Source organism: Macrosteles quadrilineatus, unplaced genomic scaffold, assembly GCF_028750875.1.
Source record: "Macrosteles quadrilineatus isolate MER2022 unplaced genomic scaffold, UCM_ALF_1.0 Scaffold_9__3_contigs__length_116548681, whole genome shotgun sequence".
Classification (NCBI taxonomy): domain Eukaryota; kingdom Metazoa; phylum Arthropoda; class Insecta; order Hemiptera; family Cicadellidae; genus Macrosteles; species Macrosteles quadrilineatus.
In genome coordinates, this window is record NW_026542602.1 from 108,774,304 (window position 1) to 108,800,290 (window position 25,987).

The following is a 25,987-nucleotide window of genomic DNA, read 5'->3' on the forward strand; positions in this document are numbered from 1 at the left end:
AAATATGTTAAAATAGTTATTTGTATAACTAGTGGGCGAAGTGGCACTTTGCTGCACATGAGAGAAATGTTTACGCACAAGCCGTAGGCAAGTCAGTTTCCACTTGTGTTACACATTATATTTTTCCTACAGTTACTATAAATCATATAAATATTTAGTCTTCCAAACACTGTACAACACGTTTTTTAGGTTTGGTTAAATCCGAACATCTATACTTATCTAATACGCAAGCAGATTTTTTGTGAAAATTACTCCTCCGAAACTACTGAACCGATTGACATGTTTTGGTGTCATTGGAAAGAGTGTAACGTGAAGTTGTGCAGGAAACTTTTTTTATAGGGAAATAATTAGAGAGTGAGGCCCTAGGGCCCTTTAAAGTTCCGTATTTCTCCATAAGATTAACATGGGAAACAAATATTGTTATGAAACTCCAGCTGTTTTTAGAAATGCTGTTCTGCTATTTAATTTAATTTGTTTACAAGGAATTGTTTCTTGGTGCCATGTGGTCAATGAGTTATACTTTTGCATATATTTTAAATGATATACACTATATAAAATGATGGTACTATAATACATTAAGAGATATTCATTTAAATAATCAATAAGTACGATTGAGCCTTTGTCTATACGTTTTCTGGTTAGTGTTTTGTAACTGTTACTTATAGTACAGTATATTATATTATCTTAATGTGAAACCAATCTATTCTTTTCTGCATTCTCACCCCGTAGCGAAGCACGGGCAGGTCAACTAGTTGAACAAAATGGGGAACGCTGCACACCAGCTGATCGTAGTCGTAATATCTTTAAGTGTTGCCAACTTATTTTCAAGTGTACACGAATTACGTCCATAATAAAAAGTACACTGCTCTGTGTTGTTTGGCTGAAAACGCCAAAGTAAAAACTGTGCGCCAAAGTAAGGCTTTCCGTACTATAATCTGTGCAAGGAAGCCCACTTTGTCGGGTGACTGTAGGAAAAATCTATTTTATAAAACTTAGAATCATAGAATCTCTCGGGAGCAGAACCTGTACCTCTTAACCTCTGAACAAAAATAAAATAAATTGCATTGTCATCCATTTGTGAGCTATGTTTCAAGTTTTAAGTCTCTAGCTCCTCATAAAGTAAAACTTTGGTTTTGGAGAAGATCCTCCATACATAGACTAGTTTCTTCTCACCAAGAGAATTAACATTTATGGTTTACTTGACTAGAATCATTGACTATTGGATATTAGAATAGATTACATTTTTATTTGTGTATTTTATGGCATGAGTGAACAATGAGTATTGAATGAATGACAGCTTTTTACACAAAAAGATCAACCGGTTCTTTAGTCAGGATCAATTTAAAGCCCAATGGTCAAGGATCAGGTTCTGATTTCGAACCATTATAAAGATTTTTGTTGCTTAGCATCGAACCGGGAACCATCTGATAACTAGGTGATTGTTAGAGTTACAGCAACCACGTAACCGAAGTTACCTCTGATCCTCAGACTCCTGGTGTAGCGCATGGGTCGACCTCTCCGCTTGGTAGAGTTGCTGGCTTTGTTGACACACATCATTCCATACACTCGTATGCCCGGCACACTGGCGTAGGTGGGCTGATCATGACTCATGGGGCCCTCTGTGTATAGAAACAGAAGTATTTGAGTGGAAATCAATAGATTGGCTTGTTGTATTTGTTTACTTTGAAATGAAAAGGTAGCTGTATATTACCATCATGTGAAAATACCTGGTTAAACCTTTTTCATCGATAGGCCCTACATTCCTTACATTTTTACTGCATTGAGTATCAATAAAGTCTGTCATATTAATTGTAAGATAATTGTATTATCCTGTTATTATTAGGATATATCTCTACAACCTGTTTATGAGTCAAAAATGGGTTATGCATAACATCAGTGGCAGTTAAAATGGGGGGGCTATAGGGGCGTCCCTGGAAATATAAATTTAAACATACATTTTGTCATTAAAACATAACAGAGGTTTTTGGACTCAGTTCTAGACATTAAAATTGGCTTTAAAAAGTCACAAAACGGCTTCAAAAATATCAAATTTTCCTGGGAAGGACCCCCAGGCCCCTTTTGGGTGGAACAACCCCGTTAGCTCCCCCTTGACAAGGTCCTAGAACCGCATAACATAGACACACAAATATGGCTTAAATTTATCTGAAACCCTAGTTTAAATAGATATAAATGAAACAGAACTTAATACATTTGAGTCATCATCGTAAATTGTGTTTAAAACACATTTTGACATTATCAAATAGATGAAACTTCCAAATCTTGGTCTTCAGGAAATGCCAGTGACGATAAATTGGCAAATTTAGTGGCCAAAATTTTGGATGCATTGTGACAAGGATTTTAAATGTAGTTTGTCCTGATGTTGGATTGCTGCTATGCATCTGAAATGTCGGCCATTATCTTCACGTATTGAACGACACAATCATCTACCAAAGACCAAGGTTTGACTGTCCACTTTGTCCTTGGAAGCTGATTAAGAATAGATGGGACTTTTCACTTTACCAATTCATTAGTTCCATTACCATAACAAAAGTCTAGAATAATAAGATGTTAACAAATGTTTTCTAGCTTTTACTTGTATACTTAAAAGATAAATCATTAAACTAACCAAGTACGCTGGTGTCAGGACACCGACAGATAACGAGGTAGTGTGACTTTCCTGTCCGAATGTTCTGTAGAGCCAGCAGACTCCAGTCTCGAGGCACCCGACACATCCTCATGTCAGCTACTGGCTCACACGTCTTGACTAGAGTCAGGATCTGTAGAAAAGGATCAACTTTCAGGATTTGTTAATAGCTACCACAAAAAAAGTTATTGAAGATGCTTTAGAACTTACTGGCTTTTACTCACTCCTGTGGCCACTCAGTTCAAAGTTGATTTTTTGTCTTGCCAATAAGTTTCCTCCATACTCTTCTTGCCTACAAATGTCAACCTTTTGTACAAGTTTCCTCCGTCTGCTACCTTGCATTCTTACTTGATATTTGTTCCTGGTGAATGACCTCCCTTCTGGTTAAACTCGCAATACTATCGTTATCGATGAATTTTCCTGCCTCTATTTGATCTTCTGTACAAATTACTGAGCTATAATTCTTTAGTACTCTCCAAACCGATTTTGGTATCAAAAGAAAGCTTATAATGTCCTCTTTGTAAGCAATAGAAAATTTTGTCTTAACTCACAGTAGTTTTCATTTAAATAATTGTTTTATTGAAGCATGTCGTAAAGACCACATTTCAGATAAGGGACCTCTTGTCGGCCCTATGTTATTTCTCCATAAGATAAGATAAGGTACCTCTTGTCGGGACAGCAAAATTTGTGAGATATTTTGTTCTCCGTGAACTGAAATTTGTTGTAGTTCTCTAAATTTCCACTAGAATGCAAAGCAATTTTTTTTTTTTTACTAAAATCTGTTTAAAAAGTGTATATTAGAAATGGGACCTCTTTTGTCGTTATGGCAAAATAACATTGAGCGAGAAGAGGTACCTTTTCTCAGACCGTGCAGAGAGGCTAACAAAATTATTTATTTCGACCTTTTGTTTCTTCAATTCTATATTGTAACCGATACGGTCATGTTCTATGTTAAATGAGGTATAACAATCGATAAAACACCGAAATTAGGTATTTTCGACCTTAATTACTTATATCGGCCGTACTGAAAATTTTTCATCTCCGACAAGAGGTCCCTTTTCGCTTTCCACATCACATATTTCTCCTCCAATATTATTTGGCTATGTTGGTACCATAGCTTTGGTCGCTTTCAATGCTATCTATAAAAGTTGGATAAGAGGGGACAATCTGTGTTATTACCTTACTCCTTACGTGACTTTAATTAATGTTTGCAATTTCTAGTTTTATAAATGTATATGAAGCTTTTTTATTTATTAAATACATAAAACCCCTACAAAAGTACATAAAATAAATAATAAACAATTGCCTAATTTACTTTCCTGTGGATAGTTTACTTGGAAATCGATACTGATAGTTGGTTTTTAAATGGCTCAATCTATTCGGATTTGGTTAATTGCTATTTGCTGGTGAACCAAATTACACCAGAAGAATATATAGTTGAGTCAGACAACCAGTGCTGCACGCTGGACTGGAGGTACAATTTCCCTGCTACATGCTCCATTGGCTGTGACATTGTTTGTTTCTGAACCACGCAGAGTAACGGAACTATGCACTATCCATTATCTCATTTACATCTCTCCTTCTCCCAGCTCTTCCTCTCATACAGTTAAATCTTGCTTTATCCTTTATTGTTGAGGAAAATTTAAAAGGTATTAAAAGTCAAGACTGAAGAGACTTGATTAACACTGCTGCCTTATTTAATTGAAGTTTTCAGCATTTTGAGATTTGACCATTAATATGATCATCAGAAACTGTTGTTACATTATTATTTGGTGCTGGACTAGACTTACTGATACTTATTAATATAACTAGTGTAATTGATTCTCAATGCATTCGCTTGTTGTTTTTCTGAGAGTTTTGAGTTGCTGTTGTTCATACCATCAGTTGTGTAGGTATTTATTTTGTATCAAATTGACAAGACTTTAACTCCCCCAGCTAAATAACTGTTAGGTTTTATTCACATACTTAAATGTTACTTTTGATTTTCTGCATAAGGAATTAAAGGTAGCAAAATACCTTCTTGAGTAATCTTCTGCCAAAATCTAATATCGTAATTACATCTCGCTCTTAACTCTTAAGACAGGGTTTACTGCTTATTTTACCATTTCCCTGAAGCATTGTACATTTAAATTGTAAATTTGAAATCTGCTTGCTATTAAAGTAATGATATTTCCACAAGTAGAAAGGCATTCACGAGAGTTTGTATCCTGAAGCATAGATCTACTTTATTGAGTTTATCAATTCCTTCAATTTAAACTAGTCGTTTCCATTACTCGAGGCAATACAGTTTTAGAAATTATATATCCAAGCTTAGTATTATGGTGATTTTTGCCAGCTCGCTTGGTTAGCAACTAGTTATTGATTTAGCGAATTCCATTGGTAAACGAGCGTTCTACATAATGTCTATGGAGGCTTACAATTAGCTTTAAATTACCATTATGAAAAAAGTCTTGCAATTTAGTGAGTTATTTAGCTTTGTAAAGATTGTGTGGTCAATAATGCTCTATAAGAGATGCATTTAAGATGAAAAATTTAATTTTGTAAACGTAAAATGTATATAATCTCCACCATATGGATAATTGTTTTAGGCTAGTATAGTTCAGATTGATCCCAGTTCAGATAAATAATACGTTTTTAAAATAAAACATTAGCTCTAATAGTTCAGGCTTTGGGATGTAAATTGACACAATTTTTGATAATATAAAATTATGGAACCTCAAACGGCTAAAGCAGATGATGAAGGTGGAACGTGCGGCTAGGTTTTAAGCGAATTAAACATTTTGACAATTGGTACCCATCTTCTAATATACATTTTTTTTCTACTTTTTTTGCCCCTTTACATTTTGATCTGAAATCTTTTTCCAGATGATAGGAAATGCACTCATTGTCAGCTTTCTCTTAGACTGTAAACTATACCAATACCAACATTTACTGACCATCAATATTATTAGACTACCAAGGTCTACTGTTTAACTCACTGTATACTAAAGCTTACCTTCCCCTTGGGGTCCATAGTCAACTCTGTGGTGTGTAGATCGTCAGAGTTGAGACTGGCCGAACAAGGTTCTCTATATCGTGAAGGGCAGGCACACAGCGGCTGTGTGTAGTTGAGCCTTACGTAAACTGCATTACACACCTGAAAACACATCAATATTGGCATCAGACACCGGATAGAAGATAGCTCAAGCAAATGTTCAGACTAGAGTAACTCACACCTAGTTTACAAAACAAACCTGATGTGATGAGTATTATGGACTTCAAACATGTTTGTAGTAATCTAATGTAAAAAGGTTTGAGGAGGATTGTGACAAAACTGGATAACCTAAAGTATAATTAGGTTTTACTTTGATATCAGAGCCATTATCATCAAGCTGTAATCTGGGATTTGAGAATGTTAAGAAGTGACGTACTTGATGGTCCTGTATTACTCTGTTATTGTTGTTTCACAACATCTAATTCATCATTAATTACAGAAATGGAATAGTTCAAACAAAAAAAATACTTAAATATATATATTTCTGTAACTAAACAGTCGAAAGCTCTAAATAATCAAACTGTTCACATAAAAATAAACTGCAGTGGGATGGGATGAAAGAAGATAAGTTAATATTGACAGTCATAAAAATGTGGAACCATAGATTTAATGATATGGTACATTTTCCATCACTGAGTTCTTTATCCGCAATGGCTAGTTCAATAGATATACCTTTATATACGTTACCATGCAAGGACAAGAAACTAAGGTGTAAAAGTTTGATTAAAGAAGGACCATTTCAATTTTGATAATGGCTACACATCTTGGAGGGTTTTAGACTGTGTCACCTTAATCTCTTTCAACCAGTATTTGTAAAAATGAAGATACCCTAAACATTATTACCAAAACTTTTAATGGGTAATGGGATGAGTTTCTGTCATGAAGCATGAACGTAAATTGACATAAATTACTGTGTATCATCAAACAGTGGTGTAATATTTATTATGATTGTTATAGTAATTGATTGAATGATTGATCTGACCTGTTGTACAGCACACTCTGGTAGCAGGTAGATGTGTTGGTTGTGAGGATAGTAGTGGTATTTGGTTGGCTTGGTAGCTGTACCTCCTGGTAGCCTCACTGTATCCTGTAAAAGAAAAAAAAATAGGACTCTTCAGAAATTTAAAGTTTCTATTGATAATAATATATTATGATAACTTAAATATTTTATTAATATTGAAATTTATTGATAAGAAAGGTGGATATTAGGATATTCCTTGCATGTACACATGATTACTTTATCCTACACAAGAGTTATCATCTCTCTTGGGCTTGACATCAGGCTGAAACTGGTAGTTAGATTTTCTGGAGTTTTATTATATTCTCTCGAGAACATGTAGGAAACTGATTCGAAAAGTTCGTGGAAAACAAATGATATAAATCTGGATTGTACATGAAAATACTTAAGGTGCATTACCAGCACAATGCCGCACAAGGAAAGTAAACGAAGCAACTTTCTTCTACACAAGGGAAGTGTTACAGATTAAAATAATGTCGAATCACCAGCTGATCGTGAATATCGGCGGGAACGGTGACAATTGGCGGTAAAAGTGGCGCGCGGTTATCATAGCGACCACGTGACCGGGGACACTTTCCCTCGACATTAGCCGTGAACACGTCAATGTCAATGTGGTTGTGATTGCGCCGACACATTTGATAGTTGATAGTTTGAAACCTTTAGTATGTTTACTTTCCGAAATGCCACCTTTAGTTTGTTCTTTTTTTACTGAGACGTCGACATGTTTTGGGTTGCATGATGAGCGTTAAAATTGCCATAAACTCTGTAGTCTTCATAATTTGCAATTTGATCCAGGCAATGGTTATGAAAATGTTTTTGGAAAACATCATATGTACCATCTAAAAAGCACTTCACAATTAATTGTAAAATGCAGGTTTCAGTTTTCTTAATGTATCACGCTTTTTAAAGTTTAGTATGCATTTGCGACTATGCCATTTACAAAATAGTCTAAATTGTTCTGGTTATAAGAGAACTCCTCAATCGAGGACGTTTGCATTGATGATTTTTTTAACTCGTTGTTTACGCACATAAACTTTTCCAGAGCTTTTGAATAGATTACACTCAAGAAAAGGTTTACACTGGGAAAAGTGTCAATCTGAAATCTGCTTTTCCATTTTATTAATCGACCCTGCACTACATTCATTCATATATGACACGGCATAATGCTTATATTAAGTGTTTAGCCTCTTTTTGAATTTTGAATGAGTTCTGTACTAACAGAATATTTGACAAATACTGGTACTGTAAATATGTGTGTTAATGTAGATAAGACGTAGATTTGTTTATGTTTTAGTCATATGTTTAAAGACCTTTTGAATGGGTTAAACCTATGCTGAGAAAATACTCACATGATGATTTGTCTAATTTTCAGGTCAAAATGTTTTTTTTTTCAATCGGCCCTGGCCCTGCACCATGCGATTACTATCAGACGTTTATAGAAGTCCCTTTGAAAAGACGTTTACTTTGTGAATAGGCCCGTACTAGGAACATAATTTACAAATGGAACGTTTATCTTTATTTGTTTAAAGTGGTTTTTAGCTTTTTGAATGGACCGACATTGTGCATTTACGCGTGTAGAAGAGACGTTTATCTATGTTAGTTTGACCCGAGTATAAAATGGGTGTCCCAGCACGAAAGTGAGATTAGCGACTGGGAACTCACGACTGCAGTTGTGGGACTCACGATAATACAGCTGCTATTGCCTTCCACTTCGTGTGTACCGTGGTACCGTGGCTAGGAGACGCCGATGGTCCCAAAATGACGAGGGAATGGTGTCAAATGAATACCAAGTGCCGAAACAAAACGCTTTTCTTTCTACGATGAAAGTTCAAATTCTTCAGCGATCCCGAAGTCACGCACAGTTATAGTCATTGAGTTGTTTATGGATCGATTATTGAAATGTATTCCCACTAAAAGCTGCTTAATTTTGTTTTGGAATACATTTTCAGAAATCTTTGAAACAGAGAAAAGCAGTTTTGTGTTCGTATTTGGTGCATCTTACAGTATTTTGTTTGCAATCAAGCATACCGAAATGTATACTGTAACATGACCTTTCCTTTTCACTGTCTTTTGCCCTTTAATGGCTAATGATGGATTCATGAATATGTGAGCCGAAACTGTTAGTGAACGCCATCATATTGAATTACCGTTTGAGTATGTAAATAATTGAATCACTTGATGGCATACCGACGAATTTATTATATAACTGTTTGACATATTGTTTACATTCCAATATCAGCTCGCTGCACTACTCTACCACAACAAGCACAACAGGGGCCCCGCTACCCTCGACAATGGTAACAAAACGGCATTTACCGCATGATAATTTACCGCAGGGAGTCGACGATATGATTGGAAATTCCCGAAGTTGAGGTACAATGTCGAAAACGAGCGTGGCGGCCGACAATCGAATAACAATCGAATCGAACGGTACATTCGATTGTGTGTCCGTTACTCGGCTACCGTGGAATCGGCGAAACTGCGACATTCTCGTCATCGTCATCACGTCATCGGCCTGACAGTCGTGGCGCGTGCCGAGCGTGCTGAACGTGCAGCTGACACGCCGAGCCTGAGACTCCCGCGATGTTACTTAAGTCCGTGTAGTCTCATGGACACTCTAGTACTAATGAGCATGAAGGACGCATGGAAAAGCTTCAGTAAGCTTAACACCCGCTAAAGTTCACGTAACGTTTTTGTCATAATCGATGGACGTAATTGATCGCTAAACACATAGTTACATTACACGGCAAAGTTGTATAGATTAATTTGGCCTTTCATGGTTTCCCCAGATTTTCAAAGTGGCTTTTACTTTTAAAATCTTTATTAGTGAATTTATTTGGTTGGAAGGCACTTTGCAGGGTAGGAGTGTAGGTGTTTCTTACAACTTTACTACTGTAATATCTTTAAAGTAATTCCATACTCAACCAAAAAAAATCAAACCTGATGTAATTTTACGCTTTTATTTCATCCTATTTTATTTCCACTTCCCTTTGTGTTTTATGGTTTTGGGTTCCATTTTCATATAAATTTTATACATGACCGGATGCATGATCGGACCATGGGAACGGGGTTTAACGGGGGGTTTTATGGGGTAAAAATTGTTTTTCTAATTGTTTACCCTTAAAACACAAAATGCATAAATTCTTCTCCAGACCTTTTTAAAGAGCTGAATAAAACAAATAATTTAGTATATTAAAGTGTTTGTACGGTGATTGGTTACGGAGAAAATTAAAAAAAAATGTTAACTTAAAATTCCCATGTTCATGATTGTCTTATGGAGATTATTGTAAAATGTTGTAGTTGGCTTGTTTATAGATATATTTTGATCAAACTTGGCGGATTTATTTATTTCATACTAAGCTATTGATTTTTTAATAAAAAACACACTTTATTAGTTTCCTTGTAGCAGCAAACATAGGTACTCGTTAAACCTAATGTTATTTAAATAGATTTAATTGAAAATCACTTCAGGCAAATGTAAATTTGCTTAGACGGCAGGTTTGCTGCGGCGGGGGTATTTTATCAATTAGATTAGCTTTTGATTGTTCAAATCCATCATCAGTAATGGATTTCAATAAACCAATCATCTGGAAGGATAAAATAAATATGTATTTTTGGTCTCATCAGAGCGGAACTTAGATCATGACTAATGTTTCACATCATACTCCCTACCTCATACCAATGATAAAAGATTGTTGTTCTGACGTGACGGCGAGAAATGTTCATGGTATTATGTTTAACATTGCAATTTACAATACATTACGATTACACTCGCCAATGCATCATCGACAGAATCGTGTCGTCCGTGACTACGGTTGTAGTAGCAGACTACACTACTGAACTCGCATGTCGTGTGCAACACTACCTAGAATAACGCTAGTGATATTGTATATAGTAACATTTTATCTGTAATGAAGTCTTCAACATGAAATGATTTAAAACATGTTTAGGTACTCAATACGAATACTGAGGATTACAATACTAGTACTTGTGTTAGATCAACTATGTTTCGCCCACTACTTTTTATAGCAATTGAAATTTTAAGAATCTTACTGCCAATAAGTATTGGCAAATGAATTGCTCAGTTGTTTGTTTCAACTGAAAATAAAATATTAGTAACAAAACTCAAAGAAAAATCCAACACGTCCTGTGCGTGCAACGAGTTCCAAAACATGCTGTGTGGAATAATAAAGAAAACATAAAGGTTTCATTACAATTGGTCAATTAAGTACTTATGTGGTTCACTGACTAAGGCAGCTGTTCTCAGGTCCTGCATCATTTTCTTGTCCAACGATGGCTCTGCCTACGAAGCTATGATGACTAATCATGGTAATGCTATCAGTCGCTACTGGGGACTTAGCTGCGTTATTGCCTGACTATTCAATTTCGCCTTTGATGACTTGTCTGTTTATAAATAGGACATTACGGACCGCGGTGCAATATATACTATCTTAAATTAAACATTACCTTTATGGCGTGTTACATAGTATTTCTTCGGAATCTTGGTTTGGGTGTGAGTTTTGTGGAGAGTTTGGCCGTCGGAAAATAGGTATGGTGTAGCCAATGAAGATTTAAGATTCAAGAGAATTGGTTAGAGGAGCCAATTCATTGCAGAAGACAAGGTTCAAATATAACATTAAGTTTAAAAACATTAATTAAACATCATTTGTATATAAACAAATTGACAGATCTGCGCGTAACTGCAAGTTTCGGGTGATTTTACTACGAGATTTAAAGATAGAGAAAATACCTTTTGGTCGGGGGTAGGATTTTATTCTTGTTTAGGCAATTGATCCGTAAGAGGTTGTGTCTGATTAACGTGTATTTATATTAAATGCACTTTCAATACAGGTATATGCTAACGATTTTTATGAAAATGCCAAGTAAAGATCCAAAAGATACTACTTTACGATCATTCCCGATAAAAATATATACAGAAGAGTTCCATATTAACAGATACAATAGTTAGCCTGTTTGCTATTTACAGTTATATTCAACAAAGTTCAATAATATCCGGTAGTGAGTTCAAAAACCTGGAAAATCGTTACGGTCTTTTACAAGGCAGTAGTAATTGAAATCTAGCACAATTGTCTTTTAACGATCTGGAATTAAACTAGCGGAGGTAAACGGTCCATTGGAAGATAGTTTTACGAGACCACACAAATCTATGGCCTTCAAAGTACTTTGGGATGAGAGCTCCATTTATTCAAGGAGATCATCAGCTTCAGCAGATTTGCACCACTGACTATACAAACTCTGCATAATGAATGAATAATGCTTGCACGAATGCACCATGTTTCTCGTTCGGTCTACGTCGACCTCCTAGAGGTGTTATTTTATTTATCCCACCAGTTCACTTGTGCAAGTATAATTTGTAGCGAATTTAATGCTTACAACTACGAAACTACAATTATGCAATTCATCCGGTCAAACGGAAATCTGTATGGTCTCTATGAAAGCTGTAGAAATCAACTACAGAATGCTCTTTAGGTGAGTTGATTGGAAAATTGAGTAAAATGTAATAAAGTAATAAAAATACCCAACTACAGAGAGTCTACAAGTTGTGACCGCCAAGACATTTATTGGATCATAATTTATTAAAATTGTCTATAGATTAAGCCAGAATTTCACAAAAAGTCATATAAATATCTTTTAGCCCTCTTTTACTTTTTAATAATTTTATACTAATCTGCATCACGAAAATATGTTTTAGAATACATTCACATTCTATGGAGGTTTGGTTTAAATTCAACTTAGGCAATACAATTTAACTGAACACCCATACGACATTCTAAATTTAAGGATGAATAATCATCATCGAATTTAGGCTGTCTAGTAAAAGTTTAGTCGATAGTCATACTGTCAATGTTTTGAAGTAAGCCCAGTTATACAACTGTTACCATCACCAACTTTTTATACTATACTTGAAATATCCTTCAATCACTTGATATTCCTAAATATATATGTAATTTCTTAAATGTAATTTGATCTCAAATCGCATTTCCCAAATGTTCCCGTAGTTTTAGCCATGCAAGTGGCTAACGATGGGCTTTTGAATCCGAAATAATGGATAAAAATGAAGTACTACAGTAAGAAATGTCCAACGCTTAGAAATTTCGTGGCGGTTCCAATCTTTCCTGATATTCATGAAAAAAAATATTACAGTAAGTAATGCCCAACGCTTATAAATTTCAAGGCGGTTTCAATCTGTCGACACGTGTCTCCAATGCTCCCCCTACAACTCAAGATTGAGCCACCCGCGCCGCGACTCCGGTCTATTTCTGTAACAGTGAGGTAGCGAGAGGTGAGCGGAAGACCGAATTCCGAGCCGTATAATTGCATAAGTGGGCAGTAGACTAGAGTGGACTAGTGGACCACAGTAAAGCACCGCCGTGCGTCGTGCACAACACCGCTAGGACAAACACGTGACCGCTGATCCAGATAGGAAAGGTCGACCAACGGCCATTAGTTTAATTTGGGTGCGGTGCAGGATGAGAAGAGTCGTCACAGTCACCATTTCTGACACAAGTGATCGGTTTTTTAAATGCATGTCGATCATTCTACACCATGTTAGGTGAAGGCTGGAGAGGACATTGTCTTAGAACAGCCTTAGTTTGGTGGGGTTTCGGCTCCACAAGGCTCCATGGACTGAAACATCACGAAACTAACTAACACTATGCCGCTAACATCGTAGGTAATACGATAAGTAATCAAATTATTGAGGCTGAAATGCAGTGCAAAACCGCTAAGACACTAAATTTTCTCAAAATACATACTGTATATGACATATAATTTTTGAAATAAAGAATACCTCAATATCTTTAGAAATCCATTCAATTTTCTAAATATTTTATGCTTTGGTGACTCGGTCTTTACTGGCCGCACAAACGAAATCCATTACAGTGTTTGTTTCAATATTCCTAAAATCGATTTAAGCCTAAATGTAATTTACCAACGTTCGTAATGTTCATTTGTATTACAGGAGAGCATGTTATCCCTTTTTGGCAACATCACTTATGACAACATGTCCTCATGTATCACTGCAAATGTAAAAAAATTATGTTAAATGGATAATGTGCCATTGGAAAAGATGTGATTATGTTTGAATTCTAACGTAACATCTACATCCGGGCTCAAAACGTTAGGCTAAAATAATATCATGGAGAATAAATGCTACCGTAAAGACACCTTAAATATGTCTTTCTTGCTCTGAAAACTTCTCATAAAGTCGAAAAGAAAGTCGCTTGAACCAGATATACCGGATTTATAAGTAACGTTTCTCATTTGCAGAAATTTAAGGTTTCCATTTAATCTGGAATAAGCCGAAATATTTATTTGCTCTCGGAAGCAGAGCGGCGAACACTCTCCTCAGCGGGCGCCAGTCACGGATGGCACCGTTCTGAGAAGATACATTAGCGACGCGAGCGTGTGCTGGCGCTGCATTGGATGCTGGAGTCCTAATGGGTGACCGCAAGTTTTGATCCGCTTTGTTGTGGCACAGAACATTTTGTGGTGTACAACTTCAGTAAACTATACTAGGCCTTTATGAGTGGATATACCGCTCGTTTCGTAATCGTAAAATTGCCCTGCGATTCAGGAAGTTTTTATGATGGTCCAAAACTGGGCCTTGCTGATCAATCAGCTTCTAGTAAATGGCCTTGGCTAAATAATAGGTTGAAAAGACAGTACAATACAGTCGTCTCACTCATTCAAAACTCATGTTCGTCTTAGCATGCGCACACTGTGTTAGCGTCGTAGAACTATTTCTAAAATAGTTATGTTTAATAGTGTCAGGGAAGAAGATAAAAAAGATTGTCGAATGACCGGGTAGTGGTACTTCGGATCCCGACCTATTCTATTCATATATGGAGGCAGAAGGTGCATCCGGAAGAGCATTCCAGGGTCGCAATCATGAATATGTATATTGTTAGATAAGACGAGAGTGAAACTCGGATGTACAATGACTGCGGTATGTAGACCTCTGGGAAAGAGGCAGTCGTACCCTCGGCAGTCTGCACGACCGACCCACTGCGACCGCGGCGGTGGCACGACTGTCACTGTAGACAGGTGCAGGCTGATCAATACTGTCTTGGAGTCATTATGACCAACTTATGTATACATGAAGTAAAAAACACATGGGTCTTTTATTTTTATTTCTGTTTATAGTTTTCTATGCAAGTTAAATATGTACCTTTGATTGATTGTATCATGGAAAAACCATGCCGATATAATCAAAAGTTCGTGACCACTGCAGAGTGCTCTTGCAACTTGTGGTAATTGCAAATCGTATCGCACTTGACAGATTTGCGAAACCCGGTAGACAACAGGGACAACACAGACCCTATCACCTTAACAACAACAGCAGAAGAAATATATGAAAACCCTTTCCAAACCCCAACAAAGAACTTATAATAACATCACAAACCTCAACAACGGCCATATGTATCAAATAAAAATTACTACCCCAACCAAAACAATAGCACCACATAAAAACATCATCCTCAACCGGAACAACAGCGACTCCTAAATTACTACCCCTACCAACAACAGTCAACAACAACAAAGCGATTCGTATGTCCACATGTGGAGCGAGGACGCGGCGGAAGAATGGAACGTGCGCGGACGTCGGTGGCTCGTGGCAGCGCATTAACAGTTTCCGATGTAACGGGCCAGTGTCATTTGTCGATGGGCGGCCTTAATATGGGTCCAAACAAAACAACGGCCGCAGGCGCGAAAACTGATTGCACTGGCATGGGAACTGGCACGAGATGCGTCTAGGGAGAGATACATGTGTAATGTATGGATACATGTGTAATGGAGGGTCGAGAACAAAATGACTTTGTGTGTGGTAGAGGCTCAAATGCTGTCACGTGAAGAGGGAGGAGTTTTACGCTTGATAGTGGACTTTGGAGTTGGATGATAAAGCTTACGAGTTATTACACAATGTTTTAATACACACGCAGAAAAATGTAAGGCGATAAATTTCGAAGGCATGGTGATGGTTATTAGTGAAATATAAAGGAATATGAAGATATAGTTAGGAAACCCGTCATTTATGTTTTGCCTCAATGGGACATGGACTTAATACAAACGAAACCCTACAATTCTCACTTGTAACATAAGCCAATATGCTTCTTGGAAATTCTAAATTTTGAATAAGAGCGTGATAAAAGGTCACTTTGTGCCTTGTAATGGGAACACAAGCTGGTAAGAGGTACCTGAAGAATGTGGCTTGGCCACTCTTCGGCAAAGAAGTTTCTTTTCAGCATTGTGTTTTAGACAGACATAGTGTCTGCATTAAGGTTCCAACATAAGTGCCTTAGAAGGAAAGATAATTAATAAATAAACAATTATTGTCCTGTGTTCCCCCCCTTTGTTTCCATCGTGATGTCCACAAGACTTCTTCCAAAGAGTACTAGCAGCAAAATGATCTCTGTTAATACAGTCATAGTTGGCAGCGGTGAACAAACACCTCAGACGTTAAAGTGGCTTGTCAAGGTGGCAAGTCACAGATTGGCCTCTTTGAACAGGATCCGCTGAGGAAGACAATGCGAACGTAATCGAAACGTCTGCCAACTGAAACGAGGGTTATGGTCTGATGAATAAAAGATGACGCAATTATGAGGTACGGTGGGTCTTCGGCGTGAACTACTTGGCAGTAACAACTTTGCAACCTGTTCGGCTTTGAGGCAGCCTACGTTGTCGGTGTCACCGTTGATTCACATTTACCGGTCACTCAAGTACCGATTGGAATTTGGACGTTTTAAGGTTTGCAATGCGATTTCTATGGTTATGGGATGCAAAATAAAATTGTTCATTTGAAGTTAGTGGTTTGGTTTTAGAGCTATTAATTCGCCAGTTTTAATAATAACATCTGTAGGAAATGTTCAAATATAAAACTCACGTAATTATGTGCACCCATGATGTATGTGAGAAGAATTTCGTAGGACAAATCTCTTATATTTCGCTCCTATGTTCAAGATGACAAGGGATTAATCAGCTCAGCTCTGTTTCAACTCGGGAAGGTTCAAACGTAATACTGTATTTCAAAAGATCCTTACGTTTGCTTATTTATCGTTCAATCAATGACAGAGTTAATGAATAGCATTGTTCAATCAATCTTTATTAACCTGATTATTTGAGCTATAGATGCTCCACGTTCATCAGTGTAGACCTAAACGGGTTTTAGAAAGGTCGATCATCGTCCTTCCCAATGGAGAGGTTTTGTTTATTTTACTTGTCATTCTGCGTTGCTATTGCCTTGGTCGCATCTACCTGTACTTCCTGGGATTTTTATGGTCCCCAACTACTTTGGTTCTAATTTTGCTCTTACTTTCATTACGAAACTATGTTATCTTAAGTTTGCATTGTATCGCGTAGTGAGCTAACACAAAACATTACTGAAATTTACCAGTCGAAGACAATAACGGATTGCCGTTCTCTACAGTCAATGTGTCCACCATCGAACGGTACGTCTTGTGCAAACCCTCAGCTCGTAACCTCAGAGATCGATAGAGATTGTTTTGCTATTCGCCCACTACCGTCCTCAGCAGCTGTACTATCCGCCTCCGCGACTTTCTACGTCTCCAATATCAGATTATCTGGTCATGCACTCATACGCGCTCTTTCACTTAGTTTATGGAAATCCGCTCACATTAGCGAGGTATGCAGCTCGTGCTCGTGCAGATTGCTGATACAACTGGTCTACCCAACTAATGGAACTGCTGCTGTATATAATATTTGCTTATTCCAAACTACAGTCTAAATGACCTGTTAATTTCTTGCTTGTATGGTCGAATTTGACCTACTTCTACTTATGCACTACATGGAAAACATTGATTACAACACAAATGCTATGTTAAAACATTCGTAAACGCCTTTCCTATCTATAGACCTTACCTTGTCCCATTTGACTCTTCAACGGTTTAGGACATGATTACTCTAGAACTCGCGCATCCAGTCTATTATTTAAATACTAAAGCGATTCTCCGATCAACTTGATCACAGGTTGAATGAAGAAATGCTCATAGCTGGAGGAGTTGGAGTAGCAATTAATACATGGATACATTTCACAAATAAACTGGTACCCCTCTCCTAAACAAGTCCCCTCTGCCCAATTTTCGTACTATCTTAAATTAAAGCCGTACTTATCTTGCTTTGTCGGGTTCGCGTGATCCTGATCTGGCATCTTAAATCATGTTCCTATGTTAACTGTTATCAAACGTGTCTTTTAATGTCGGAACTAAACCCTGAATAGGAGTGTGCGGAAGGGTACTTAAAACTCACGAACACGAACACAATAACACATCTCAATTAGGCCTGTAGAAATCATAACGAATGAAACTCTTACCGCCTTCAGTAACAGCCCGATTATGTTGTCAACAGCGTGAAGGCCGTATAACATTGTGTTGCCCGGATGTAGAGCACAACTCTCATTTCACTTGTACTAATGAGTGGCGGAGTCCGGAATATCTCCGTACGCCACCTGTCTCCTTCTTAGCCCACTTTCCGTTTACGGAGATGTCCGAGACCTCGCCACTTTATGACGGACATTGTTCCCTTTGCTCTCACACCAATTATCAAATTACTCTTTGCTCCTGGTCGCATGCAAATACACTAACGGACCGTGAACTGCGGTTCAACGTGCGTTGTATGGTGTGCTGGGGGATTGAAAGCTGCAGTGCTGGCATGAGCGGACGACACTAAACAAGTAGATGAATAAGACTCTTTGAAGTTGAAACAAAATGAGGTTTTTTTATTCCCTTATGATTACTCAAGATTGATGAGATTTGCGGCTGATCAGTTAAAAAACATACTCAGCTCTAATAATTAGAAGCTTCAATGAGTTGGCAAACAGTGTTTTCGTCGGTCGTAAAAGATTTTTGAGAGGATGGATTTCCAGACAACATGAACGTTGGTGGTTATTAGTATATGACTTAAGTGCACTGTGGTTGAGATAAGCTGGTATTGTTTGCTAAACGCAGTAGGCCTATGTCTTTAGCCCTACCATACTTCAGGAGATGAATCACATTTCACATATACAGTATGTGTTAATGGAATACATAGGCCATTTCGAAATAGTTTCATTTAGCAACGGTCATCTTCTTATTGGCCAAAATAATTTTCTTGTTAAAATTTATATTCAGGAGAAACGAGTGTTGAAAAGTTTTAATATCCGACATTCGTTGCACCATACCCAAGTTCATTCATCAACCTAAAAACGTTTTCGGAAATGGATCTAAAAGATCAGCGAGCACTCCTATAAAAGTTGTGCTTTCTGCAACACCACGCCCCTGATCTACCCGGATCTCGAGGTATCACAAATCGTGTTCCATTAACTTAGGCACGTACTTGCACATCGCGAGCCCTGACCTTGGTTATCGCCTACGTGCGTGAGCGTCAGTGTAATCACTAATCACCTACACGCGCTAGTGTGCGTGTATAGTGTCCCAGTCGTATCTGCTGCTGGAGATCTGTCGATGCAGCATTTTGTACACTTATTTTCCTATCGTGAAAAGATAAGGCTTGAATATGAAGAACTGAAATAGCTCCATTTTTTTAGTGCGAATAATTTTGGAGTCAGAATTTCAAGTTGGTAGCTGCTGAGTCTATATTAATCCCAAAAGGTGACCTGAATCATAATCAATCGAAAATTACCTCTGGGAGTAAGGTCTTCAAACGTACTTTACTTGTATCATAAACTCAGCTGCATTCCTGTTTTAAACAGAGTAAATAAAAACCATGTAACAAAAAAGGCAACTGTAGCTGATTTTGCTGGACTGCTTTATGAGTCTTTTTTTTACACAAGTTTCAAACATTGAATTTGCTTTAGCGTAGCAATGCATTAAGATGGGGTTTCGGACAATCTATAGCCTAAAGAGTTGGGTTGTGTTGCTCGTTTAATGGTTAACCCTCAAACTTCGTTGCAAGAAGGACTCTTGTCTACAAAATTCCACTTGCATAGGCACTGCAAAAGTAAAAATGAAAAAAAGGCAATTGTGCTAGGGGTTTAGCACACAACAAACAAACTTAATCACATATAAGATATTTAGGTTACAACTGATTCAACCACAGTAACGCTAAGAAGAAATTTCGTTTTATCAATCGCCCATCAATACACTCGAAAACTGACCACCACTTCGGTTTCACATTTCACAACAGCATCCTCAGTGAAACTTCATGCTGCACCGGAAGCGTTCTCTCCATAACACAAGGGGACATTAGAGTTAACATTGGTACGTTGACTCTCGATGCCCGGAACTCCGCATAACGGATAGGTGGGAACTTTCCTTGGAAGCTCGTCTAATCATAGCCGACAACAATCGGCTTCGATACTAATCATAATCAATTATGTGGCAGAAAGTGGTAGGATGTAACACCGACTCATTAAAAGCGCGAGGTCCTCAGGGAATACTACTTGGTCTGTTTTTCTGATAACTGCCTTTGTTTTTCTAGTTATTGACGGAGATTATTGGAGATCACTTGCTTTTATTCGAGATATAATACTCAAATTGTGGTTGGGTTTATGTTTTTGCGTTGGGTAAAATATTTGAGAATATAATAAATGACCTTGTTTTTCAGCCTATTCGTATTTCATCGTCCTTAATTCCATTTTGTTTAATGCTGTAACATTGCTAACAGGATGCTAGTTATTCATTGAAATTTTAATTTTGTTAGATGTTTTGAGATGAGTATTCGGTTGAAAGAATTGCAAGTTAAATGAGTGTTCCAACTATTGAAATTTAATGGTCCAACTAACGACTGGTTAGGAACGAGTGCCTTCTCAATATGATTGGTGAATTTTTCTCTCTCAATGTACACAATACTACATTAGTTTTTTAAATAACTATTTAGTTTTTTCATCGAAAGGAAATAAGCTCAAACCTAATCACTAAACGACAAACAACAAGCATAATGAGTTTCCTCGGAAGCAACTCTGCGATGTTTAGCGTGTACAAGAGTGCCGAATATGGTGGAAGGGAACATTTCCTCATTAGACCAGGAGGTGTACCTCAGGGATCGCATTCCAGGCCTTCCTGCTTCCTCCAAGCGCGCTGGGAGGTTCGCTACAATAAGTGGCGTTTACTCTTGGTGTAGCAGGCGCCAGTTAAGTGTCCTGGTTTCACAGTTAATGCTTTATGTTTACGAAGAGAACTGTAAACGTGGTGTTATGTGTTGTAGTACGTTTTCTGTGGTTGTACATAGAGCTAGTTTTATCACTTTTCACAATTCTTATGACTTTTTTAATGTGAACAATTCTGGCTTGATAATTTGAGTGCTTTTCACGTGATCTAAGGCTCAAAGGTTAACCATTAAGAAATGTTTGGGTAACCTGAAGATAGGAATCAGGAATAGGAGTATCTTGGGTGTATAAAAATAATTTAGTCTGATAATAATGAGGACTTTTTGGTCAGTATTAGGGATTAAGTCGACGGCCTTAAACTTTGCACAGTATTTTGATTGGAAATTTGATTGAGAATTGTAATTTTTCGCAGACAGAAACTATCCATAAAGGATAATACACTTTTGTTAAGATCCATGTTGTTATAATGATGTTTTTGTTTCAAATGGCAAAACATTCAAGTAAATAGGCTGCTGAATGCTCGTGCATCCTATTGATGCCTCAACTGCATCGAAGAAGACATTTTCAAGGCTGTCCTCAATTTTGGAGGGAACAACCGACTATTACTTGACCTCCCAAGTTAGGTGTCTCCAATTCCCAATTCACTCTTTGCAAAAAGTCCCGTTTTTTACAAAATCCACTGGATCGCAAATTCCCACTCACAAGAACCCATTGTTTGACCACTTTCTAAACAATCACGCTGTTGCTGGAAACAATCGGTGAAAAGTGCTTGAGGATAAGTGCAGATCTAAGCTTTACCTGAAGTTTGTAATTTGCATTTTCTCTTCACACATTCAGACTGTACGGATCTACAACCATTTATGACAAAGTAGTCTATGATTCTCGATTATGATGCATTTAACTGTATTTCAAATAGATTTTATTTTCCCTTTTCGTCATCATACCATCACACGTGAAGAAAATTACAGTACATCTCAGCTTAGAGTGTTTTTAAACTCTGTCTGTTATTTCCTGAAATTACTTTTAGTTCAGTATGTCTATTATAATTAATTGCTATTTTGAATTGGATGTTTAGTCTACACATTATACTCTGCTTTAAACTAGATGTATATAGACTAAAACATTTATGGTGTATGTAAAAGAATACCAGCGTTATGTGAAGGTTTTGAACAACATTTTATGGGGTTTTGGTTGATACCTATTCAAAAGTCAAGGTGTCTACATGTTCCTTTAATGGAACGTAAACAGGATGTAGGGATTGAAATGAGGAATCAAATAAATTGTGGGCCACATCTTTTTGGGAAACTTATCAACATGTTTCGATTCATTTGGATGATTAATGGAGCGGTATCACCTGTACTCAAAATTGACAATCTTGGTCTAGACTAGACCACTGTTTATTAAATTAGTTGATCCACAGAACCAAGGAGAGAAATTCCAGGAGGAAAATGTGAATATTTGTGCTTATTATCGTTCTAGCCGGCAAAGTTTCAGCCCATTCTCCGGACTTGGTGGTACAGAACACGGACAGTGAAAGTGGCGTATTGTTTGAGCTTATGAGCGCTCATCGGCTCTTTCTAGTTTACTGCTACGAGCGACATAAAGCCTAGCATTAGGCTAGTAGAGCATTCTCTCTTCCTTTGCTCTTCAAGCTTTCCATACCTGTCTACAATGGCAGTCATCATTCAAGGGCAAAAAAGGTGAATGTGTCCGTCTCCAGTCGAGTTCTCGGTGGTGCTTAGTTCGAAAGTCTCTTGCTGTTTATAGACAGATCACGTGGGCTGGCGCTTTAAAATAAGTTTATGGTGTATATTTTCTACACAGTTTGTCTGAAGACATAAAATAAATTCCATACAGTTTTCATTCATATTATCTATGAATATATCATAAACACATGTGCATACGACACTCGGCCCTTAAACTATTATGAATTAGTTTTGCTGACTTGGAAATTCCGATATGCTTACAATTTAGATAAAAAATGTTATATATTAGGTTAGAGCAAGTATGTTAATTTTGAAACAATTCGATTTTTGGAAGGCTCGTTTTAGTTTACGTTTAAACAGTTTCGTTTAAAGGAGAACATGGTATCATTCTGATAAGGTTACTTGAAAAAAATCCCTTGATTTGTTTTAAGTTTGTGAGTACCCATCGAAATGGTTTTGACCTTTATCAACATATTCGTAGGCCTATACGATACAAAGGATGGAAACTTCATTTTTCATCAGGGAAATGTGGAGTTAGTATTATAAATATCATTGCATGTACGCCTCAATCAAGAAAAGTTCAATTCTACCCTTATCGAACAATTTATTTGGCTCACTCTTGTATGGTTAAAAATAAATTATGAAGTTAATTCCACAACTTGGGTGTCCGAGTTCCCAATTCTTTTCTTATACACAATTACCTATTTTGCAATATACTAATTTACAAATTCGCGCCACGGTCAATCACTCTTTTGTCCCTAGATATCCATGTAAACCCAGCGATTGTTACGGATTATTAATGTGCTTTCCCACCAGTGGGTGAACGCCACGCCTCCATTGTAAACGTTATAAGTTGTGACGATCGATGGCACAATGGAACCGTTGACTTGGCTCGTAGATTATACATTCTGGCCGAGCGAGTGTTTAGCAAACCAAATATCGGGAACTGGGTGCATCGGTGCACCTGCGTTACTCGCGGACCTACTTGCATGCACTTAGGTCGAATATCCCCAATTGTCTTGCATGTACTTAGGTCGAAGAGTACCAATTGTCTTGCATGCACTTAGGTCAAATATTCCCAATCGTCTTGCATGTAGTTAGGTCGAAGAGTACCAATTGTCTTGCATGTACTTAGGTCGAATACCCCCAATTGTCTTGCATGTACTTAGGTCGAATACCCCCAAGTGTCTTGCATGTACTTAGGTCGAAGAGTACCAATTAATTGTCTCGCATGCACTTAGGTTTAATATCCCCAATTGTCCTGTATGTACTTAGGTCGAAGAGTACCAATTGTCCTGAGTGGCTAAACAAGTTTTAATCAGTAGCAGTTTTATAAGCTGATTGGTTTATATTGTTGCTTGAAAAATTGTTGAGTCTCATTTGAATCGCAATGGGATCTTGCATTAATGCTCGTATTAGTTGGCCTCCTGGTTATTAGTTGATCACCAGATATTACCCCGTGTGACTTTTTTATGTGGGCCTTCGTTAAGAATTGTGTCAATGCTAGTAAAGTGAACACCAAAGAACTCATAGAAAAAATCAGGAGAGCGTTTGCTAAAATATATTTTCTTATTTTATGTAGTGTTTGGCCCGAACTGGAATTTAGACTTTATTATTTGCGTTCGAATAATGGCAAACATATTTATGATAGGTAAACTCCTTATGTACCGAAACTTGAAATGATTTCCTAGACTGTGATTGTTATTTCATAGCTTTAAGTGGAAAATTAAGTGTTTTATGGTTGTTTGAAGTTGTAAAGTTTTGTATAAACACCCTGTATATTTATGTGTAATATTAATAGAAACCATGTGACAATATGGTTAATGTCTGCTGCTGATTTTTTATTGTACGTTGACGTATTAACACCGTAAATATTTACGCTCGTATCAGGCTCTGCTGTCCTTATTTGGCTAAAGCTTACAGTTAATTAACTTTAAGGATTGTGGAACAGAATCACATGTCTGGATTCAGTTTTCCGTTAGTCCTGCACGTTCAATGTTAGCTATTTTCAATCATATATATATTAATAAGAAAATTCTCAGCTGCCCTGTGGCTGTACAATTTAAACCAGTTCAATGCGTTTGCATTGTTAATCTCCACTCATGCGCATCTTTGTTAAACAACGGAACCTTAAATCAACCATCGCCAGTGAACCAGGCTGACTAATATATCAACCAGATTCGGCCAACCGTTCATCCGTAGATGCGTAACGGATTTCTCCTCAAATTTACTTAGATTTCATTGGTTTGTTTGGAAATAATCCTATTAGGCGTTTCTATTGCCTGTCTTACCTTCAAATATTAAGGTTGATGGATCGTTCCCATGGGTTCATTCTGTACCCATTTGTCATTGGGTTAATGGTGCTATGCAACAAAATGTTGACGATGTATCAAAACCTGTGTTTGGACCATTCCTTCACTAAACACGTAAGTTTAATCACTTAAGATGGTTGTTTCTAACAATCGACTACCGTAGCATAATTTAGTTTCTTCAAGAAAGTAAAAATAACTATTTTTATGCAAGCTTACTCCAACCATTTGTCTCTTGTTATTAAAACTGTATGTTATTTTCTAAACGTTTAGCTAATTTTCGTATCGAATTGTAATGGATGACATAGATTTATGGAGTGCAATTTGTTGGCTACTAAATCTATATTTTCACATCGACATATACTTCATCCTCTATTTTATAGATTATGATTTTAAAATAGTGATGCATGAGTTAATAATATTGTAATATTCTTTTGCAAATTTAATTAAGTTTTTCTAACATTTGGTACTACTTCCACGTTCTAATTTAGTTACACCGTAATACAGTACAGGGCGGCTACGTAAAAATCAATTGTCAAGGAATGCAATAAAAGTAGTGTCTGCCCATCGAGAATGAAAAGTACTCTTTCAACCAAATCATCATCAATTCAAATTCCTACATTAAAATCTCTAAATTACCTTTTCTAAAGTCATTCCACCCGATTTCTTTGATTTCTTTGCGAATGTATACGTAGAAACCTTTTCGTTTCGACCTCTCCGTGCCGAATGCGGGAAAAACAGGAAGTTGCATCGTCACTTTCAATTGGACTGTTCGCACCCGACAGCGACAAAAAGTTGAGCCGATGTCACCGAACCTGCTCCTCTCTCTACGTGTTGCTGAAGAGCTATCACGTGACCACGTGCTGAGCGTATAGAGCGCATCAGCACACTTAGTTGAGCCAGGTGATTGGACGACTATGGGACTACCTCAAGGGTCGTTGTTGGGAACGATCTTGTTACCGCACTCGTGATAACGGCCAAGGAGATTACGTCTTTGTGGCAAAATTGAGGCGATCGATTAAATTCTTTTGTACGTTTTTTTTTCTGAAGAATTAGTTGGTTAGTACTTGTTCTTTTTGGAGTACGTGGCTGTGTAAATATGGGATTTTTACTGGGTATCGAAGGGATATTGATAAATGAATCTACGGAGATACGTTAATATTCGATTTGAAAAGTTTAATAGTGTAATGTCA

The 25,987-nt window shown here is 37.2% G+C and overlaps 2 protein-coding genes across 3 annotated transcripts in view; one reads left to right on the top strand and one right to left on the bottom strand.

The window, feature by feature from the left end:
* The window catches only part of LOC129002427 (elongation factor-like GTPase 1), a 159,950-nt gene that overhangs the window by 31,022 nt on the left and 102,941 nt on the right, over positions 1–25,987 (top strand). The window lies entirely within an intron of this gene.
* The window catches only part of LOC129002428 (uncharacterized), a 62,058-nt gene that overhangs the window by 1,851 nt on the left and 34,220 nt on the right, over positions 1–25,987 (bottom strand). The window contains exons 3-6 of the mRNA XM_054430222.1: positions 6,661–6,765; positions 5,640–5,780; positions 2,627–2,777; positions 1,476–1,619 (exon numbers count right to left, since the gene is read on the bottom strand). Of these exons, the coding sequence (XP_054286197.1) occupies positions 1,476–1,619; positions 2,627–2,777; positions 5,640–5,780; positions 6,661–6,765 (541 nt within the window). The remainder of the gene's footprint in view (positions 1–1,475; positions 1,620–2,626; positions 2,778–5,639; positions 5,781–6,660; positions 6,766–25,987) is intronic.